The 23,680-nt window shown below is 45.1% G+C and overlaps 1 protein-coding gene across 4 annotated transcripts in view; it reads right to left on the reverse strand.

The window, feature by feature from the left end:
- The window catches only part of ctnna2 (catenin (cadherin-associated protein), alpha 2), a 1,881,920-nt gene that overhangs the window by 48,376 nt on the left and 1,809,864 nt on the right, over positions 1–23,680 (reverse strand). For all 4 annotated transcript variants that reach the window (XM_070866818.1, XM_070866819.1, XM_070866821.1 and 1 more), the window contains one exon: positions 11,909–12,043. In XM_070866818.1, coding sequence (XP_070722919.1) covers positions 11,909–12,043 — 135 coding nt within the window. The remainder of the gene's footprint in view (positions 1–11,908; positions 12,044–23,680) is intronic.

Here is a 23,680-nt window from a genome sequence, read left to right on the forward strand (position 1 = left end):
TTATGCCAGATTAAACAACCCCGTCATTGATTAACTGCTTTGTTCATTGCTGACCAGTCTGTCTCCGGGATTCTTTAGTAAGCCATACAGTAAAAGAAAGTAGGAACTTGCATTTATATATCGCTTTTCACAACCTCGGAGTGTCCCAAAGCGCGTTATAGCCAATGAAGTACTTCTAAAGTACTGTCACTTTCACAATGTAGGAAACTTAAAGTTGCCAATTTAAAGTGACTGCAAAGTCCCATAAAGAATGGTTGGACTGAGCCTGCCTTCGATTCAACATACACTTGCAGCTAGAGTGCTAACTTGCTACAAGCAGCAGTTTGATAATCCATTAAACAGGTGTAACACCAGCTGCTTCATGTTGAATATGGAATCTGATGGATCTACTCTGGTTATTTCAACAGCTAAGCTCGATTCTATTTCCAGACTGCAAATGTTTGACACAATTTTTACCGGGTGCAACTTCAGCAAAGGTCGAAGATTCCTTTCACGGCGGGGAACTGATTTCATCTGCGCACTATATACGTTGTAGCTGTAGGTGCATTCATCATCCGTGGCTTTATCAGAGAGTCACACTGTTGTAAGAGACAGGGCAGCCAATTCACGCACAGCAAGCTCCCACAAACAGCAATGTGTTCATTTCTTGGTTTCACCGGCCACAGCGTAGAGTGGGAAAATCGCGTTGGCGTCAATATAAGCGGTGGGGTCTGTATTAAAATCTCTCCTCCAAATACCCACACTGAGGAAACCCTTTAAGAAATGTTTTTCTTGTTCTGCCACTGCACCCCCACCCCCCGTGGATAAGTAATTTATAGGATTTCATCAGCAGTGAGCTGGCAAAACCGGTACTGTTTCAAATCGATACTCAGATTATATTTCAAATAATCAGAGACGTCCGCAGGACACTGCAGGAGGAACTATTTTAAGAAATCTCCCGACCGGGACTGGACCCCCACCCCATCCCGTCACTGCCACCTCTCCTGCCCTGAGCACTGCACAGCTTCAATCACTTGTCCTTCTGCTACCACTTGTCATTTCAAGTCCTTCTCACACCAACCATCCACTGCCAACCAACCGAGAAAGCTTTTATCACTGCGCTTTGTCAGCAGCACCCTGTATCATATCAAACAGCTTCAAAGAGCTTCACACCATGAATCACTTTAGGGGAGCAGTGAGTGCTCTTTTTTTCCCTTCGTAACGCCAGGAAAATATTGTCGGCGTTATAGTCTTGTGTTACGCTAATTTTTTTTTTTCTAATAGATTGTATATTTATTTTAAAAACGAAACCGGCCATCGATCAATCACATGCCGTCAGAACAGATCAGAGAGTGGTAAAATGAATCAATAATTTTTCAGCAGTCACTGCAGACTGGGAGACGGAATAAGAGGTGAACCGGAGCATGGCAGAGTGAATCTCGGGCTGTCAGAGGGAATAATAAAGTGTTAAAGTGAATCAGGCCATGTTCAAGTGAATCGCAGTCAATCAGATACAATCAAGGGAGGCGAGAGGAAAATCTATAAAAATCCTGAGGAGTGAATGAGTTTGCTGTCAGTAACGGGGGCTGTGAGCGAGAACATTACCACAGTCCTGTAATAATAAGTCAAGGATTCCAATGAAAGATATATCTGTTTTCTCTTACGATGAGAATAAGGGCCAAGCAATGTTGTTTTTCTATGGTTATATCATTCAAGTGCTGTAATCAATAATCAGCACAACGCAACATTAAACTGTACCCATTAAATATTGGGCTGAAATTCTTTCTATTGATCAGTTTTACAAAAATGGTGCAATATACGCAATGGGATGTCTCTTCAACACCTTCTTCACTAAAATTATCAACATGAGCAATTGCACACCAGTAACTCTCTGGAGATGTGGGAAACTAGAGCTCTGTTCACTGAAGCAAAGCAGGTTAATAGAAGTGTTCTGAAACGGCGAAGGATTATTTCCACTGGTCAGTGAATTGAGTAACAAAGAGGTGCACATTTAGGATTAGTGCTAAAAGCACACGGGGGAAGCTGGAAGAGCTTCTTTTCAATCAAAGAGTTATAATAATATGGAATCCTTTACCAAAAGCAGCTATTGACATCATCAAACATAACATTTAAGAAGAAATTCAATATACAGTTCAAGAAGAGAAATTTTAAAGGACATCGGGATAGCACAGAAAAATGGGATTGCTCTACCATTAGCGGCCGTGCCTTTTGTTGCCTAGACCCCAAGCTCTGGAACTTGCTGCCTAAACCTCTCCGCCTCTCTACCTCTCTTTCCTCCTTCAAGACGCTCCTTAAAACATGCCTCTTTGACCGAGTTTTTGGTCACCTGCGCTAATTTCTACTTATGTAGCTCGGTGTCAAATTTTTTTCTCATAATACTCCTGGGAAGCGCTTTGGGAGGTTTCACTACGTTAAAGGCGCTATATAAATACAAGTTGTTGTTGTTGATTGTGGCCGTTTGCTCCAATGTATAGTTAACAGAGAAGTGGGAACAATGGCCCAAATGGCTTCAGCATTTACACAGCGCCGTTAGCATAATATCATCATAGGCATCCCTCGGAATCGAGGAAGACTTGCTTCCACTCTAAAAGTGAGTTCTCAGGTGACCGTACAGTACGGGAATTACAGTCTCTGTCACAGGTGGGACAGACAGTCATTGAAGGGAAGGGTGGGTGGGGAGTCTGGTTTGCCACACGCTCCTTCCACTGCCTGCACTTGTTTTCTGCATGCTCTCGGTGACGAGACTCGAGATGTTCAGTGCCCTCCCGGATGCTCTTCCTCCACTTACGGCAGTCTTTGGCCAGGGATTCCCATGTGTCGATGGGAACATTTCACTTTATCAAGGAGGCTTTGAGGGTGTCCTTGAAATGTTTCCTCTGCCCACCTGGAGATCGCTTGACGTGTAGGAGGCATGACACTGGTAATGACTCCCGCTAGTTTAGCAGCTGTGCTACGGTATGTGCCCCGATCTCCTGCACCTGGAGATCGTGATGTCATCGCCATGTACATCGCCCCGTTAACGTCCCAGACGCGAAACTGGCTTTCGCCCCCTGCAGCTGCCCCGGACGATAACACCGACAGATTCAGGGGACTTGTGACTGGCGGCCGGCCGCTACCGGGGTGAAAATTAAAGGCGAGGTGGCCGACTGCAGAAATAAAACTGACCTTTTCGTTGCCGCTCCGGATGCAGTTTCCTCGTGGGGTCGTGGCCGCGATCGCTCAGCCTGGCACTCTGCTTGAGTGCCGGGCATATCGCGTGGCACCCCCGCTCCCCAGTTGTCCAGGTAGGTCCCTTTTCCTTCTACAGAGTCAACAACGTGGGCCTTTCCCTTGAAGTGAGGGACAAGCCCCTCGGACGCAGCAGCGCTACATGGCCAAGTGCATAGCGCTGCTGAGGCGTCCATCCCTGGAAGGAAGTGGAGCGCTTGAATTATTGCTCCACTTCCTTCCGGGGGCGGTAACCCGAATATATATTGAGCGGGGTGGGACTTCCACGGCAGGCGCTAAGCTCCGTGCATTTCGGATGTTACCCTCCCCCAAATGAGGCGGTAATGAATTTCACCCCCAGAGTGTGTTAGGATGTCATTGTGCAATTCCCTGCTGCACAGCCCCTCAAATACCAGATGTATGTCGATGATAGGCCTCAAGTTAAATTATTGTTCAGAGGCAGTGGCTTTCCAGTGACTGCCACTGCCAGCAGCAAATGTTCCTTTTCACCAACAAGACAAATACGAATCAAAGGAAGGTTAATGGGCAATGTGACAAAATTTAGATTGAATTTTGTGATTTAAAGAGATCAGGCTGTGATTTTCCATTGATTAAAAATAAAACATCGTTAGTGCTTGAAATGTTGACTTTTAGACTGAAAGCATGTATGCAGTCAATCCCACATGTGCACAATGCCACAATCCTCTGCATAAACAATATCACGTGTACTGTGCCTAATATCATGTATACACAATACCATATATACATAAGATCATGTATACACAATACCATGTACAAACAATATCATGTACACACAAAATTATGTATACACAATACCATGTACATACAATATCATGTATACACAATACCATGTACACACAATATTATGTACACACAAAATTATGTATACACAATACCATGTACATACAATGTCATGTATACACAATACCATGTACACACTATACCATGTACACACAATATCACTAATGAAGCACACAAAAGCGTGGAATGAGAAAGGCCTATTGGTACGTCAAGCCCTCTCCTTTGACAATCATGGGCTCTACCTCACCCATTAATACTGCATGGTTCGTAAAGCTAATTGGGCAGATGCCAGAATACTAATCTATCTTCACATCTTCACCTTGTTCTGTGCCCTCCACAAATATTCCCTCCCCCAGTGCCTCAACAGGAGAACCATCCTGCTCATGGAGTATTTTATCGTCTCAGTCTGTACCTATTCTTATAATCACCAATTCTATTCCCAATCGTTCCCAAATATTCCCAAAAATTTAAGGTGCTGTATTTATACAGAAACCCGCACCGGAATGCAAGTTGCACAGCTTACAATTTCATTGAAAAATAAATGTTGCCATCCCTTATCCTCACTCCTTGATTTACGTGAAACCTGTCTAAAGCTTTATAGAGCAGTTTCATCAATGCTAATCAGCACGGATAAGAACCCCTGTCATTTTCAGTTGCACAGCTCTATCTTATTTTATCCACTAGCCTCCTAGTTCTAAGCATTCCGTCTTTTCCAGCTTCTTTATTACTCTCTCACCTTCTAAGGTGAGTACTGGCCAATATTTATCCCTCACTCAACATCACTGAAAAACAGATAATCTGGTCATTATCACATTGCTGTTTTTGGGAGCTTGCTGTGCGTGAATTTGCTGCTGCGTTTCCTTACATTACAACAGTGACTACACTTCAAAATCACTTAATTGGCTGTAAAGCGCTTTGGGAGGTCCTGAGGTCGTGAAAGGCGCTATATAAATAAATGCAAGTCTTTCTTTTTATCTCACTGTTGGTTTACTTCTCCTATTTGATACAATAGCCTTAACTGTGACAATGATTGCTGTAGATGAAACTGTTCCATGGAATACTTTCACCGTGAAGAGGTAAATTTACGGGGTGGGTGAGCGGAGTAGAGCGGGGGAAGAACCCAGCAAGGCCGGGGACCCAGAGGCCCTGCCGAAATTAACACTCGGACCTAGTTATCAACTTATTGGTTGGAGATCGTGGCAGAGAGGAGACAGAGAGAAGCTGGGATTGGCAGAGGGGAGGCCGAAGGCTTCCTTGAGGAGGCAGATGGGAGCATCCCTGCTCCTCCTGACCCACAAGGAGTGCTGTAAAAGGCACTTACCTTCTAGAAATGAAACCAGGCTTCCAACTGCACTGTGGGAGCCTGATTTAAATGTTAATGAAGTGTCCCTCCTCTCAAGGCACACTATCTGCCGTCGTAAAGATGGCAGCAGGTGAGTTGGGTACGCGTTCCCCCTTTGATCATTTTTAAGACCCCCCGACCCCCCTCCCCGCGACCCTTTCCCACCCATTATGGCGGGGGCGAGGGAGAGGGGTGCGGGGAGTTATTATTGAGGCCATTTAAGTGAGCGGTCAATCTATGGAATAGGCTCCCGAGGGGGACAGTGACAGCAGATAGTGTTGATCAGATGCAATTTAAATAGATTTCTTTCAGAAAATAATATTTTGGGATGCAGTATATGAGTCATTTGAGATATGACACAGGCAACTTTGGGCCTATGGTTCCCAAAACTGTCCACCACTGGGCTTTTTCCTCACCTCATATCTGTATCTAATGCAGACTAATGGATAGAGATTGATTGCTCAACCGGCCAGTCAACAACGCCATTAGAAGTACGGTGGTATACTGGACTAGTAATCCAGACATCTGCATTAATGATATAGAGACAAGACTTCAAATCCTGCCATGGCAGCTGGGGAATTTAAATTCAATAAATCTGGAATTTTAAGAAAAACTCTCGAATTAGTAATGGTGATGGTGATCAAGAAACTACTGGACTGTCGAAAAAACCCATCTGGTTCACGAATGTCCTTGAGGGAAGAAAATCTGCCATCCTTACCCAGTCTGGCTTATATATGAATCCAGACCCACAGTTCGTGGTTGACTTTTAATTGCCCTCTGAATGGCCTGGCAAGCCAAGAAGGCAGCTCACCACAATCTTCTCATGGGCAATTAAGGATGGGCAATAAATGCCGGCCTTGCCAGCGACACCCACATTCCATGAATGAATAAAACAAAATTATTGTTGTTTCATACGACTACCAGGATGGTAGAAGACGAACTAGTTGGATGTTGACCTTTCTTCGTTTAGCAATTCCTATTTTCACTTGCACTGAGGAACATGAGTTTGCACCCAATACTATTCGAGCTAATCAAAGTGTGGCACTAAAGCTGGGAGATGGAGGAGGAAGGCAGGAGAATGCGAGGTAATCAGAATTTAAAGATTAGGGGGCCGGAATTACCCAAACAGGGCGGATAATTCGAATTAAATGATTATTCAACGCCCCAATCCATGGGGTGGGGAATAGAGAGATTTTGCCCACTTTTCCGCTGAGAGTCCATCGGGGCGGTGTTTCGGGCCGCTGCGGGGCGGAAGTGGGTCGGGAGTGGGGTGGAAGGTGGGCGGTGACATCAGCGCGTGCTGAGCAAGTGAGCACGACGAGGACGTGCTGTGTCGCACTGATGTGTAGCACCGTCGCTCCTCTTTAGTGAAAGGGGAGTGTTGCTGTGAGCTCTTCAGCCACTTTAGTGGTGCCCACTTGGCCACCAGGGAGGACTCTGGCCAGACCAGCGGTCCGGCACCCAAGAGGGGATGCCCAGCTGCCTGTTGGTGGCCCGGCCGAACCCGTGACCGCCATTGTCGGGTCCACTTCAGAGTCGTCCGACAATTAAAATAAAATGGTGGCCGCGGTGGATCACCCTCCTCTTTAAGGGGGCACCGAGCAGCGGCCTCTCCGCTCCCGCGGGCGGTAAGGGGTCGGCGAGTCCCCGACGGGGTGGGCGCACCAGGCGGGGCGCAAACCCATTTTCACCGCTCCTGGTCCAGTACCAATTTCTGATGGGTTGAACCATCCGCCTGCCCTTAGTCAGAAAGGCCATCCCGCCCCATTACTGCCTCTTAGAGATGGTAACGGACCTTAAGGAGGGGGCAATTTTGGCCCCACAGTGTCTGGGAGGAAAACTAATGGGCAGTAGCAGATAGAGACTAGAGTTATGTCTAAATGGGATAGTAGCTACTGAAATGAATTACCATAGATGAAAGCACTCTGTAAGTTTAGTGCATGTTTCCCTTGATGCCAAGTAGGTGTGTAATATATATAGCTCCACCAGTGGACTACTGGGGCATTGCAGCCATTGTTGTTCACAATAATAAAGAGGGAACAAGGCACAAGATTGGCTTCCTGAAGTTATCAGCCATCTTAGAGCCTGTGTGTTTGTGATGTCGTACCAAAAACATAACAAAGTGAATTCACCAGTACCCACGACATAATCAGATGGTCCTAGATTCAGTGGAGGCAACAACTGGGGTGCTCAGAATGACCTCAACATTCCTAGCCTTGGGATAGGAAAAAATAAACCAGAAAGGTTTCTACTCCAGCTCTGTTCAGCGACCTCTGCTGGCAGGAGCGGGCACAGACACAATGGGGTAAATGGCCTCCTCCTGTGCTGTATGATTCTAAGCATGCAGACTTTGAATGAGTACAGATAGGCTACAAAGCCCTCCATGGGTAAAGCAGCCAATCAATATTCAGTGTCTGGATCCATTCACGAAGAATGGCCACTTGGAAACAGCTACCAGAGGGTAGCTGGCACCCATGGAGCCATACCCCAGCATCAAGCAGAAGAATGAGAATATTGAAGGGCCAAATACATTCAAAAGGGAAGATTGCAGAGAGGTTTCACCTATGCTAGGGGGCATGAATCAACAGTGCGGTCCTTTTGAATGGTGTACAATACAGGATTCATGCCAGAAGAGCCAAACAGAAGCCTTCAATGTTTAAAGTTGCTGTTGGCATTCACCTCGGATGAATGCAGGTCCCAGCTGTATGTAAGTTTGAGGAGAAGACGTGTGTCTGTAGCTGAAATTTGCATTTGTGTGAGCTGCATACATATGTACTTGGCTGTAGTCTGATAGTCTGCCACAATAGACTTAAGCTGAAACTGAAAAAGAACACGATCTGGTAAGATAAGTGATTTCCGGCTTGACTTGGAACCGAATCATAGAATTTATGACACAGAAGGAGGTCATTCGGCCCATCATGTCAGTGCCTGCCGAAAAAGAGCTACCAAGCCACATCTCATCTTCCAGCACTAGGGAGTGAATGGCCTCCTCTTGTGCTCTATGATTCTAAGCGTGCAGACTTTGAATGAGTACCGATAGGCTACAAAGCCCTCCATGGGTAAAGCAGCCAATCAATACTCAGTGTCTGGATCCATTCACAAAGAATGGCCACTTGGTCTGTAGTCCTGTAGGTGACGGCACTTCAAATGCATATCCAAGTACTTTTTAAATGCGATAAGGGTTTCTGTCTCTATCACCCTTTCAGGCAGTTAGTTCCAGACACCCATAACCCACTGGGTGAAAAGAAATCGCCTCAACTCCCCTCTAGAAACATAGAAACATAGAAACATAGAAAATAGATGCAGGAGTAGGCCATTCAGCCCTTCGAGCATGCACCGCCATTCAATAAGATCATGGCTGATCATTCCCTCAGTACCCCTTTCCTGCTTTCTCTCCATACCTCTTGATCCCCTTAGCCGTAAGGGCCACATCTAACTCCCTCTTGAATATATCCAATGAACTAGCATCAACAACTCTCTGCGGCAGGGAATTCCACAGGTTAACAACTCTCTGACTGAAGAAGTTTCTTCTCATCTCAGTCCTAAATGGCCTACCTCTTATCCTAAGACTATGTCCCCTGGTTCTGGACTTCCCCAACATCGGGAATATTCTTCCCGCATCTAACCTGTCCAGTCCCGTCAGAATCTTATACGTTTCTATGAGATCCCCTCTCATCCTTCTAAACTCCAGTGAATAAAGGCCCAGTTGATCCAGTCTCTCCTCATATGACAGTCCAGCTATCCTTGGAATCAGTCTGGTGAATCTTCGCTGCACGCCCTCAATAGCAAGAACATCCTTCCTCAGATTAGGAGACCAAAACTGAACACAATATTCCAGGTGAGGCCTCACCAAGGCCCTGTACAACTGCAGTAAGGCCTCCCTGCTCCTATATTCAAATCCTCTAGCTAAGAAGGCCAACATACCATTTGCCTTCTTCACCGCCTGCTGTACCTGCATGCCAACTTTCAATGACTGATGAACCATGACACCCAGGTCTCGTTGCACCTCCCCTTCTACCAATAACTTTAAATCTATGCCACCTGGTTGTTGACTCCTCTGCTGAGGGAAATTGGTCCTTCCTATCCATTCTATCTAGGCGCCTCATAATTTTATACACCTCAATTAAGTCTTACCTCAGTCTCCTCTCCTCCAAAGAAAATAATCCCAGCCATCCGATCTTTCCTCGTAGCTAAAATTCTCCAATCCAGGCAATAACCTCCTTTGAAGGATGGAAGGGTTCTTTTTGGGAATTTTATGCTCAGTATCGAGTGTTCCCAGATCATCAATAGCATGGTAATGTGCAGTGAAAAACTCACTCTGCGACATCTCAGTGATGTGCCCCTCAGCCCCACCAAATACAATATTTTTCACTGTAAATATCCAAACTTGTTTCACATTGGATCCTTACACCATGTACTGTGTGTCAGCCTTGGCTCAGTAGGTAGCACTCTTGCCTCTTAGTTAAAACGTTGTGGATTCAAACTCCACTCCAGAGATTTGACCACACAATCTTGCCTGAAACTTCAGTGCAGTGCTGAGGGAGTTGGAGAACTGTTGGAGGTCCCGTCTTTTGGATCAGACACTAATCCGAGATCCTGACTGCCTTTCAGGTGAACATAAAAAGATCCCATAGCACTATTGCAAAGAAGAGCAGGGGATTTCTCCTGGTAACCCGGCTAACCTTTATCCCTCACTAAAACAGATTATTTATTACTGCTATTTATCTTATTACTGCTTGTGGGATCTTCTTATATACCAATTGGCTGCCACATTTTCCTACAACAGTGACTGCACCTCAAGAGCAATTTGTTGGTTGGGAAGTGTCTTCAAAGAATCAAGAAGCCGAAATTCAGGGTCTCAAAGGGACCCGTTAATGCCTGTTTGCGGCAGCAATTCCTAAAAATTGAATGGCCGCCGCTTTGGGGTCAACAGGCCGACCCAACCTAAATTCAGGTCGGGGATTTTTCGGCCTGGACCCCATCCCGCCCAACTAGTTGCACTGCCAATGTTGAGCAATAAAAAAATACTTACCCATGGTTTTCACCTGAATCGTTGATCCTCCGCCACACGGTGCCTCCGGCAGGTTTTTCTGCCGGTGCACCCTCTCCGTACTGAGTGTGGTCCAGGAACACAGCGGCCCTTAAAGGGGAGGGCCCACTGACGTGGCTGCAATGGAAACGTTTTTGCCGGCTGACTTGCAGATCGGCCAGCAAAATACTGGCCCCGGGTTCGGCCGGGCCGCCAACGAGCAGCCTGGCACCCCCTCTTGGGTGCTCGGCCACTGGCCCAGCCGAAACCCTCCCTGGTGGCCCAGTGGCCAAAGTTAAAAAATGATAGAATCTCTCCCCTTTAATGTGGTGACGCACACACGCTGTGACTTCACCGCGATTCCAACGCTGACTGACGTCCCAACCGACCCATTTTTAGCCAGTCAGTCTGGCTTTAAAATCTAAGGCCTGCCCCATTATGATCCATTTCCTGTAGAACTTTGAAAAAATGTCAAAGTCCTGAAAATGGATCTATTCACTATACCAGGAGTTCCAGCGGTAAGTGCCACTTCAAAACTCACAGGTGCGCCAGCTTTCTGGTGCACCTGAATTTCGGCCCCATAGACTCTTACGTGTCTGTGTCGGCCCTTTGAAAGAGCGATCCAATTTAGTCCCACACCGTATTTTTGTTCCCATAACCCTGCAAATTAGTTCTCTTCAAGTACATGTCCGCTTTGTGACCTGAGGTTGTGAAAGTCGCTATAGAAATAGAAGCTTGTTTTTTCTGCGTTTCCTACATTACAACAGTGACTACATTTCAAAAGTGCTTTGAGACGTCCGGTGGTCGTGAAAGGCAGTGTGTAAATCTAAGTTTTTCTTTCTTTTTCTTTCTTATAGCCAGTACATAGGGAAGACATCAGTCTGGGCTCAGTTTGAACCCTGATCCCAGGACAGATCGGCTGAAAGTTAATTTAAATTTTGCAACGCACACTGAACATCAGTGCCACTGACGGAACATTGGAAACACAGCTTTGTCCTCCAGCAGCTCTGAGCAAAGTAGCTATAAGCTATGGTAATGCCGTGCTGGTACATTGTTGCAGCATTGCTCTCCGCTTCTGCACTAGCACGCCTCACACGAGTATAAATAACACTTTTTTTGTTGTAGGAATGATTTAAATAATGTTTCTTAGGTTTTGTCACATATGAGCTACTGCAGCTCTGGAACATTCATCACTAGCGGGAAAAGAAAATCCCACAGCGACGGCGTGGAATGAAATACGAGATAACCTCAGTTTCCTCAACTTAACATTCCTCGGGCAGATTTTAATGAGGTCACAGCAATCGCTAAATATATATTTTTTTATCTGTCACATATGCACATTAACAACAAAGAAAAGCAGCATCAATGCCTAATGAAGCGTTCACAGAGGAAGACCGCCATTAGGAGGCAAATATTCAACAGCACATGGCCTCGGAGCATGAGAAAGGTGGCAGTGAGATGCTTTATACCTTTAGGAATCTTGAGCATTGTGTTGAACTGCTGCTTACCCCAGAGACAATCAGCTCTCCTCCCAGGTTCTGCACTTCGGCCTTCACTTTGCTGCAGATGTTAAGCTGGTGACAGTAGAGTGCAATGCGCTGCAGGTAGGCCAACAAATCCTGCTTACAGGCCGAGTCGGGACACTGCAAGAAAACAAGCAACATTTCGCGTCAGTTTTGTTTCCCTTTTTTGTGTTTATTTTCCACTCAAAGCATTAATTGACATTCCTCTCTCCCGATTTGCCAGCAATCTAATTCCTAGCTTTCCTTTCGTAATGGCTTTCAGCTGTGAGAGTGTTTTGAGATGGCAGATGAGGAACTGCTAACAGCCCACTAAATTTGACACCTCCGCGACACCATACTTATTTGGCAGGATGTATGCCTGCTCTAGACCGTTCCAGAATGTCCCTCCAAAGCAAGTGAAATCCTTGGTTACTACGAGGTTTCACGCCAGTCAAAACTGCATGAGTAAATAATTGCGGTACAACAATGCACCGTTAACCCTTGAAGTGTATTCTGACCTTTTTAAAAAATCGTGTTTGCAATGTATTTGCTTCATGGGTTCTTTGCTTAAGAATTCAGAGCGACACATTGCTATTAAGAAGTTGTTGGTTTATTAACAAAGGTTTAACAATCACACTACACATTACCAGTTCATCCGCCAGGCTCATAACTGCATACCTCATCGTGGATGACTTAGACCCAACTGACTGGGGTTTTATTGAGTCTTATGAATACCACGTGACTGGCTAAGCCACTCACAATGCAACAGCTCTACAACTATTTTAAATTATAACTTTAAGCCAAGTGCCCCTTCTGGTAAGGGCCCCAAAACCCACAAATTAACACATAAACTTTAAGGGAACCTTAATTAAAATTCTGTTCCCTGCTACAATGATGATACCCACCTCTCGCAGAAGGCCACAACCATACCGGTAGACACCGCGTGCTCATAGAAACATAGAAACATAGAAAATAGGTGCAGGAGTAGGCCATTCGGCCCTTCGAGCCTGCACCACCATTCAATAAGATCATGGCTGATCATTCAACCTCAGTAACCCTTTCCTGCTTTCTCTCCATACCCCTTGATCCCTTTAGCTGTGAGGACCATATCTAACTCCCTCTTGAATATATCCAATAAACTGGCATCAACAACTCTCTACGGTAGAGAATTCCACAGGTTCACAACTATCTGAGTGAAGAAGTTTCTCCTCATCTCGGTCCTAAATGGCTTACCCCTTATCCTTAGACTGTGACCCCTGTGTGACATATTCACAGAGCACAGCACACACAGCTTCCAAATATGGCAGGCAGCTCTCTCGGAAGTCTCCAGAAATCTGCCTGGTTCTGTTTATTATTAACCCTGCACTTGCAGTACACAATACGTCCACATCCACAGTGTGGAGCTACAAACATTGCAAGCTGACAGACATTACACTTCTCCCTCCTTAATGAAGAAGTCATCATAACAAACATCATACATAACTTTCATGTTCATACATAGCACAGGATATAAACTTATTTTTTTTCCATATTTACAAATTTAACTTTACCACTTGTTTTCTGTTTCGAAGAGGATACCTTCGCTCTCGAAAAGAACCTTCCAAACATGGTGTTGAATCTAAACTCATTCGAGGCTCATCCTGAGGAATGTTTTCCTCCACGGAATTTCCTTGATTTTCATTTGAACTCACTCTAACTTCAGACACTTTGTTTTCCTGTCTCGGATTCAGACTTTCATTCTGATTCTCTCCTGGATTTGTTTCCAGTACATTGGATTTAGGATTTGCTACTGGTATATCAAAACTATCTGATGAGTCAGAAATAATTGAATCATTCCCACCTTCAAATCCTTCCATGTCTGTAGGTAAAATATGATCAATATGAACAAACCTAACCTGTCTATTATCAAATATCTTTACCAAATATGTGCAAGGACCACATATCTTCACCATTCTTCCTGGTAACCTCTTTAACCATTTATGGTGATGGTTCTTCACTCTCACCTTCTGGTTTAATTTCACACTTCTCTCCTTTACTCTATCTTTATCATGATTCTCTTTCTGTCTTAATTGTGTCTCTTCTACGCACTGTGCCAAATTTGGCTTTGACAACGAGAATCTGTTTCGTGGCTGTCGTTTGAGAAACAACTCTGCTGGTGTTCTACCAGTAGTTGTATGAGGAGTATTTCGATATGTAATCAAAAAATTAGCCAATTTGTGATCCAATGACAACTGTCGTTTCCTTCGATTTGGATCTAACATTTGTTTTATGAGGACACGTTTTACAATTTGTTCATTGCGCTCTGCTGCACCATTCAAAGCAGGGTGGTATGGTGGAACCTTGGTATGTTCCACACCATTTTTGCTCGTGAATTGTGCAAATTCTTCTGAACAAAATTGTGGTCCATTATCCGAAACAATTTCTTCAGGGAGGCCAAATGAAGAAAATAATTTTCGTAAAATGTCCAATGTTTTACTTGTTGTTATTTTCCACATTGGAAACACCTCAACCCATTTCGAATGGCTATCAATCACAATGAACAATTGCTGTCCTTTTAACTCAGCAAAATCAATATGTAGCCATTGCCACACCCTGGGAGGCCATTTCCATGGCTGTAATGGTACTGGTGGTGGTTGCTTGCTTACCGATTGACATGTCGTACACTGACACACGATGTACTCTATATCTTTATCAAGACCTGGCCACCATAAATAACTGCGTGCAAAACTCTTGGTCAAGCACATTCCCAGGTGCTGGTCATGGAGGTCTCCTAATAATTTGGACCTGAATTTATTTGGTATAACCACTCTTGCACCCCACATGATACAATCTTTATCAACTGATAATTCATTCCTACGAATGAAGAATGGATGAATATCTTTGTCTGTTACCTGGTTTGGCCATCCATTTGCAATATACTCATACACCTTTGACATCACTGGGTCACGTTTGGTTGCTCCACCAATCTCCTCAGCTGTGACTGGCAGCTCATCAATGAAAAATAAAACACTTCTTCCCTATCTGGTGTAACTTGTATCAGCATTACTGTGATCAGCTGATCGTCTGTATTCAATATGTTATGTATATGCTGACAAAATCAAAGCCCATCTCTACATTCGGGCTGCAGCTAATGTTGGAACTGGGGACTGTGGATGGAGGACTGCTGTTAGGGGCTTATGGTCCGTAACAATGGTAAATTTACAACCATACAAGTATTTGTGAAACTTCTTGACCCCAAAAATTAATGCCAAAGCTTCCCTTTCAATTTGCGCATAATTACTCTCACTGGCACTGAGAGTGCGTGAAGCAAAAGCAATTGGTCTCTCCTCCCCACTACTTAATACATGAGAGATCACTGCCCCAACTCCATACAGAGAGGCATCACATGCTAGCTTAATCTCCTCAGATATGTCATAGTGAACAAACATGGTGCTCTCTACCAATTTGCTTTTACACTCCTTGAATGCTGCATTGCATTCTTTTGACCACTTCCAATGGACCTGTTTTTTCAAAAGTTCATTCAGTGGATGTAATACTGTAGCCAAATTTGGGAGTAACTTCCCATAATAGTTCAAAAGACCCAAGAATGAACGAAGTTCAGTGACATTCCTGGGAGTGGGTGCATTTCTAATTGCATCCAATTTTTCCATCGTTGTATGTAAACTATCTTTGTCTACTCTGTACCCTAAGTACTCCACTGAGTTTTTAAATAACTCACACTTACGAGCAGACACTCGTACTCTGTTCTTCTCTAGCCGTTTGAGGACTTCATTCAAAATGTTATTATGAATTTGCCTATTTGGTGCTGAAATTAGTATGTCATCCAAATAACATACCACCCCTTCAATACCTTGCAAAATCTGGTTCATCACACCTTGGAATATGGCGGGGCGGAAGACACTCCAAACGGTAGCCTATTAAATTGATACAGGCCTAGATGAGTATTTATAGTCAAACATGACTTGGACTCCTCATCTAGTTCAAGCTGTAAGTAGGCATTCATAAGATCCAGTTTTGAGAAAATCTGACCACCTGTCAGTGTTGTGAACAATTCTTCTATATTCGGCAATGTATTGGGGACATTACCCTCTAGAACCTGGTTTACGGTTACTTTATAATCACCACACAATCTTACCTTAAAATCAGACTTAGGTACAACAACAATGGGTGTAGCCCAATTACATCGATCTATCTTACAAATAATGTTCTCAGTCTCCAGTCTTTTGAGTTCTTGCTCAACTTTCTCCTTCAGTGCATATGGTACGGAACGTGGCTTGTAGTAAACCGATCTAGCGTCCTTCTGTACTCTGACACTCGCCTTGAAGCCTTGGATCGGACTGCCCATTTCGCAGAACACCTTCGGATACTTCTTGATAACCTCATCCGTTGATGAAAATCTCGCTTCCACAGAGAAAATCTTACTCCAATCCAGCTTCAGTGAGCTCAACCAATTTCTTCCTAGAAAGACAGGTTGTCTCCTTTCACTACCAATAGAGGCAAGTTTTTAAATTGATCTTTATATTTCACCGGTACGGTGATATGGCCTACTACAGGAATTTTCTCTCCTGAGTAGCCTCGCAGCTCTATCTTGGATTTCTCCAGTTGGAAATCACGCAATTTGTCGCGATATAGTGACTCCGGTACTACACTCACGGATGCACCCGTGTCAATTTCCATTGGTATCTTGAATCCCGCAACATCTATGTGGATTTTGATGCTTTCCGAATCGCTGTCCGTTAACCTCGTGCTCCTGATGACGTGTAACTCTAACATCTCCTCATTGTTGTTCTTCCAAGCTATGTAGTCTCTTTGGATTTCTACTCATAGCTTTGAACGCTGGACTCATAGCTTTAAAAACTGGTTTACCCTTCAGTCGGCATGCCTTCGCAAGATGCCCAGTCTTTCTGCAGAAGAAACACTCTGCCTTCACGTATGGACAACTTTGAGCAATGTGTTGTCCCAGGCACCTATAGCACGACTTCGGTGCTCTGGTAGAATTTCCAGTTTCTGAGACTTTCAGCCATGCCCGTCTTTTACCTTGAACCTGCAGGTGATTTACCTCGGTTGACTGATGATCGCGATCATTATTTAATTCTCGGGAATATTGTTCTGCCATGCTCATCGACCTCGCTGACTGACAAGCAATCTCAAAAGTCAAGTCATCCATCGTCAATAATTTCCTTCTGATCGCATCATTTTTCACCCCACAAACACATCAATCCTGTAATGCTCGGTTTTGAAAGTTTCCAAAATTACAGTGCATCGATAGCTTTTTTAATGCAACGATGCAATCACTGATACTTTATTCAGCCTTTTGATTTCAAATCCCGAAACGATAGCTTTCAGCAATTTCTAATGGTTTGGGGTGAGAGTGCTGCTCCAGCTTCGTTAAAATCTCTTTAAGCGTTGTGTCCTTTGACTCGTCATACACAAGCAGATTTACAAGGGTTCGTATAATATCGGACCCGCCTCCGATAAGAAGATCGCTTTCTTACATTCCAACACTGGACTGCATTGTCTAGAACTTCGATTATGTTATTTGCAATGAAATACATTTCTAGCCGATCCACATATGCTTTAAAACATTCCCGGTCATTTCTATATTCGCCCAAATATCCCAATACATCTGCCATTTTAATCTCTAGCTGTTCACACCGTGTGCTGTATTTTACCTTGGATTTTGTAGCTTTTTCCAAAGACAGAAACTTCCAAAGTCTCTCTGTCGGCTGGTTGAATCCTTCACCAACAAAATTTAAGCTTTAATCCACCCGAAAAATCGCATCCTCATCGCCAAATGTGATATATTCACAGAACACAGCACACACAACTGCCAAGCATGGCAGGCAGCTCTCTCGGAAGTCTCCAGAAATCTGCCTAGTTCTGTTTATTATTAACCCTGCACTTGCAGTACACAATATATCCACACCCACAGTGTGGATCTACAAACATTACAAGCTTACAGACATTACACCCTGCTTCTGGACTTCCCTAACATCGGGAACATTCTTCCTGCATCTAACCTGTCCAATCCCGTCAGAATTTAATATGTTTCTATGCGATCCCCTCTCATTCTTCTAAATTCCAGTGAATATAAGCCTAGTCAATCCAGTCTTTCTTCACATGTCAGTCCTGCCATCCCGGGAATCAGTCTGGTAAACCTTCGCTGCATTCCCTCAATAGCAAGAATGTCCTTCCTCAGATTAGGAGACCAAAACTGTACACAATATTCAAGGTGTGGCCTCACCAAGGCCCTGTACAACTGTAGTAAGACCTCCCTGCTCCTATACTCAAATCCTCTCGCTATGAAGGCCAACATTCCATTTGCCTTCTTCACCTCCTGCTGTACCTGCATGCCGGTAGATACCACATGCTCATAGAAACATAGAAAATCGATGCATGAGTAGGCCATTTGGTCTTTCGAGCCTGCACCACCATTCAATATGATCATGGATGATCATGCAACTTCAGTACCCCCTTCCTGCATTCTCTCCATACCCCTTGATCCCTTTAGCCGTAAGAGCCACACATAAACTTCAAGGGAACCTTAACAAATCAAATTAAAATTCTGTTCCCTGCTACAATGATGTTGCACACCTCTCGCGGAAGGCCGTGACCATGCCGGTAGACACCTCGTGCTCCATCTCCAGGGACACGCTGGTGAGAACATAGCCGTGGAAGAGAGGCAGGCAGTCGGGCTGAATGACCCCCTCGACCGCCCGCTGCCTGAACCGGTTAATGGCCACCTTGGCCGTGCCCAGGAGCAGTCCAATGAGGAGGCCCTCAGACCTACCCGCTCCCCTCCGCACAGGGTGCCCAAAGATCAGAAGCGTGGGACTGAAGTGCAGCCAAAATTTGAGGAGCAGCCCCTTCAAATAATGGAATAGGGGCTGCAACCTCACATATTCAAAATAAACATGGAACACGGACTCTTCCAGACCGTAGAAATAACAGGCGGTCTGGGAGTCCGTGAACTGACTTAAAAACCTATGGCACGGGACTGCCCCGTGCAACACCCTCCAGGCCAAGTCACCAATAAATAAAGGGAGCACTCCCGCATAGAGAGCATTGCACTGGGGACCCCCACCTCCTCCGGACGGCAAGATGGTACGCCATGGCATGTCTGGACACGGATGGCAAAATGGAGGGTGTGCAAGAGCAGCCTGTACAGGAATCCCCTTCACGCAGCAACAGCTCTACAAACCTGTGAGCATCCTGTGAGCATAATGTCAAATTTAAACATTGCATGACTGGTATGTATGCATTTAGATATGTACATATAAGAGATGGAAGAGGGATAGGGGTGTTGGGTCTAACAGTGCTTATCATGCCCTTATTAGAAGATACATAGAAACATAGAAAATAGGTGCAGGAGTAGGCCATTCTGCCCTTCGAGCCTGCACCACCATTCAATAAGATCATGGCTGATCATTCACCTCAGTACCCCTTTCCTGCTTTCTCTCCATACCCCTTGATCCCTTTAGCCATAAGGGCCATATCTAACTCCCTCTTGAATATATCCAATGAACTAGCATCAACAATTCTCTGCGGCAGGGAATTCCACAGGTTAACAACTCTCTGAGTGAAGAAGTTTCTCCTCATCTCAGTCCTAAATGGCTTACCGCTTATCCTTAGACTATGTCCCCTGGTTCTGGACTTCCCCAACATCGGGAACATTCTTCCTGCATCTAACCTGTCCAGTCCCATCAGAATTTTATATGTTTCTATGAGATCCCCTCTCATCCTTCTAAACTCCAGTGGATACAAGCCCAGTCGATCCAATCTCTCCTCATATGTCAGTCCTGCCATCCCGGGAATCTGTCTGGTGAACCTTCACTGCACTCCCTCAATAGCAAGACCGTCCTGCCTCAGATTAGGAGAAGGGATTTCGGAATGAAGGTCGGGAGGTAGCATTGCTCCATTATAAATCGATGGGTTTTTTGGTTCTAAAAGATTCCTTTGTTTCCTTTTGTTGTATATGAAGTAGCAAAAGAGAAACTGCAGATGGTGGCAACGTAGTAAGGAAAGATATCTCCCGAAGGTGACTTTTGTGTTTGCTGGTATATAACCAGCTCTGAAGGCTTCCCATGGCCTCAGGCATTGGTATAGCTATTGACAAAATTATAGTTGGGACAATTAGCTCACAATATTGGCAATGCTAAGTCTTCAAAAGTGCTTCTTTTTTCTCCCTCATTTCTAGCAACGTAGGAATAGGAGTAGGCCATTCAGCCTGTACCATCATTCAATGAGATCTTGGCTGATCTGCGACCTAACTCCATATACCCGCCTTTGGCCCATTTCCCTTAATACCTTTGGCTAACAAAAAGCTATCAATCTCAGATTTAAAATTAACAATTGATCAAGCATGAATTTCCGTTTGCGGAAGAGTGTTCCAAACCTCTACTACCCTTCGTGTGTAGAAGTGTTTCCTAATTTCACTCCTGAATTATCTGGCTATAATTTTAATTGCTGTCTTTCTTTCACTGTCCTCTTTTTTCTATTTTTCTTTACTCTGTTCCTTTATTTCTGTCCCACTCTGTCTCTCCACCAATTTCCATCTTTTGTTTCCTAACTTGTCCCATTACCATCCCCTTTAGCCTTTGCACCGTCATCCCTTTTGTCATTTAATCACTCTTGTCTTCCACCCTATCACAGGCCTTCCCTTTTGTTCTTTCCTCCCCTCCACTCTTTCCCTGCCCCTACACTTGCTTAAAACCTTTGACATCTCTAAGTTTTTTCAGTTCTGATGAAAGGTCATCGACCTGAAACGTTAATAAGTGTAATTAGTGATGGGCAATAAATGCTGGTCATGCCAATGATGCCCATATCCCATGAACAAATTTAAAAAACTTTGGGGGGAATTTTCAGAGGTAAGAACTGGTGGAGTTGGAGGTTGGTGGGGGTAGGGCGAGTGAAAGTTGGAAAAATCTAAAACCTGACCCCAACCTGCGTTCTTTCACCTTTTACTTCGGCTGTCTGGAGGCAGGTTGGCAATTTAAATATGATAATGAGCCCTGAAACCTCTACTTGCCCAGGCGGCCGGGGATCCTGGGGGTTCGGGATTCCAGGCAGCTGCAACAAGGTGGCCACAGCCTCGGGGAGCAATCCTTATGGGCTGGGAGGAGCAGTAGTGCTTCCTCCCGGCCCCACGGGCTCCACCCGCCTTCCCCCCCGCACCTCACCTGGACCCAGAACGTACCTGTTGCCGTGGTGTCCAGTCCGCGATCCCCACCCGACTGGAAGCCAGCCTGTCAATCAGGCTGATTTCCGGGCGGGAAACCCACCCATTGCATCACGCACACATTGTAGAGTTAAAACTCCACAGCGTGGGAGGAAAATGGGTCCCCCGCACGCCATGCAGGTGGGAAACGGGAAAATTCCGGCCTATGTTTCTCTCTCCACAGATGCTGCCTGACCAGCTGAGTATTTCTAGCATTTTCTGTTTTTGTTTGTGACTCTATCGTCATTGGCTGTAAAGGGCTTTGGGATGTCCTGAGGTCGTGAAAGGCGCTATATAAATGCAAGTCTTTCTTTCTTTCTTCTATCTGACCTGGAAGTGCCCAGTGGGAGCGTGAAACACAAGCATTATATTCCTCAGCATCACCTCTTATTAATGGGCACAAGATTCACAAGAAAAGCAAAAGACAGGAAAATTAATCCGGCCAATATTCGAAAGTCAGACAGTTGACAGGTTTGCAATAACTGTACCGGAGCGATAGTATCACAATGCAAGGAAAAGGGAGCTCGAATAGTGGAATTTATCTCTTCTGAAGTATCAACGAATAGTGAGACCTTCTTCATTTTAAGCCTCGTTGATCTTTTTTTTATAACAATCCTATTTAAAGGACTTAATTTTCACCAAAATAAGAGAAACAAGACATCCATGTGCCTTTTGAAAATTGCTAGTTTATGGGTAACTGGTTAAGTGCCTGAGGAGAATGCATACATATGCCTGCAGTTTTTCACACAATGGCCGAATATATTAACAGGCTATTAATAGGACACCAACTCTCTCCTCACAGGCTGGTTATCTCTTGTTTTAATACAGTTAGATTCTGCCTGATATGTTTGTACTGATTATAGTGCAATATTTTACAAAACCAACTCATTTTATTGATGAGTTTTTTTTGTTCTAATTGAAGGCCTTTGATTTATTTTCTCCTTCTTGTGCAGCTTTGAGCAGTTCTGAGAGACTAAGGGGCCAATTTTCCACATTGCCGATTTTTGCCGCAGTTGTAGAGGTACGTCCGATTTTTTAGTGGCCGACTGCGGCAAAAGAAAAAGTTGCAAATGTCGCCGGAATAAACTTTCATTTTGGGGCGGCGCAGATTGTCCTTAGGCTCTGTGGGTGGAGCTTAAGGTCTGCACCAAAAAACTGAGGTTGCCGGGGTAACGAGGGATACACTGAAGGGCTGAGGCTGCAAAACGAAACATACAAGATGCAGCAAGACATAAGCAATTGTAGAGCCTTGGTGCCGTTCCTATCCCGGACCGAATGTGCCCCACCCCCGGTGCCACTGCTATCCCAGGCCGAAAGCCCCCCACGCCCCATGCCGCTCCTATCCTGGGCCAAATGGCCCCCCCGCCCCCGGTTATGCTACTATCCCGGGCTGAAAGGCCCCCCCCCTCCTTGCCGCTGTTCCTATCCCGGGCTGAATGGCCCCCCGCCCCCGGTGCCGCTGCTATCCCGGGCCAAATGCCCCCCTGCAATCCCATTGTTACAATGGGATTGAGAAAATGTCTCCAAGAAAATTGGCCAGTGAGTTTGTGAGTGACATGAGTGGATTATGGCCAGCTCACAATATTAATCATAATGCTACTAGTTATGATCTATTTTTACTTTTACTTTTTATTTTAATTAAACAATTCTACTGGTTCTATGAGTTAATGACAGGTAGATCTTTAAAAATGGCATACAACGTACAAGTTACATTGAACAAATATTCAGTGTTGAAACAGAATCCCATAATACACTTTAATTGAACTAACTGTTAAGACCGACTATCAAAGGGCATTCAATCTGCTGTTAACTCAGCCTCTGACTATCCCGGGCCGAATGACCCTCCGCCCCCGGTGCCCCTGTGATCCCGGGTTGAATGACCTCCCGCCTTCGGTGCCTCTGATTATCCCGGGTCGAATGACCCCCGCCCCCCCAGTGTCGCTGCGATCCCGGGCCGAATGACCCTCCGCCCCTGATGGCCCTGCAATACCGGGCCGAATGATTCTCTGCCCCCGGTGCTGTCTCTTCAGCTCTGCTGAAACAATGGCGTCTTCTCTGCGCCGATTTTCTTAAGTGTAGGGAAGGTTTTTCAGAAGGGGGCATTGTGCCATTTTTGAAAAAGTCCTAATTTGCCAATCTCACTTAAATGGCCAGAAATGGCACAGCCGGCAGCTGGCCCCCACCGTGACGTGAACAAATCGGGAACTAAAAAAATCAGCGGTAAGTAGTTCAGGATGGCACAGAAACCTGGGTGAAACTTGCAGATTTAGGTCTGTTCCAAAAAACAGCGGATGCCAAAAAAATGGCGCAGAATGGTGGCGAAGATAGGCCCCTACGGGCTTGGACAGTGTCAATGGCCACGATTTCGCCACCAGTGGCGTGTAGGGAACGCGCTCCCCACTCCAAACCGCGTTCTCAACACAATCTTCTGTTGATGGGGCTTAAGCCCGCCCTACGAGGTTCCCGGCCAATTAACAGGAAGCAGGTCTTATGACATCATCTGATGACACATCATCAGCTGGTTTCTTTAAAGGGCCAACTTTTTTTGACAATTGTTGTGT

This window comes from Pristiophorus japonicus, chromosome 2, assembly GCF_044704955.1.
Source record: "Pristiophorus japonicus isolate sPriJap1 chromosome 2, sPriJap1.hap1, whole genome shotgun sequence".
Lineage (NCBI taxonomy): Eukaryota > Metazoa > Chordata > Chondrichthyes > Pristiophoridae > Pristiophorus > Pristiophorus japonicus.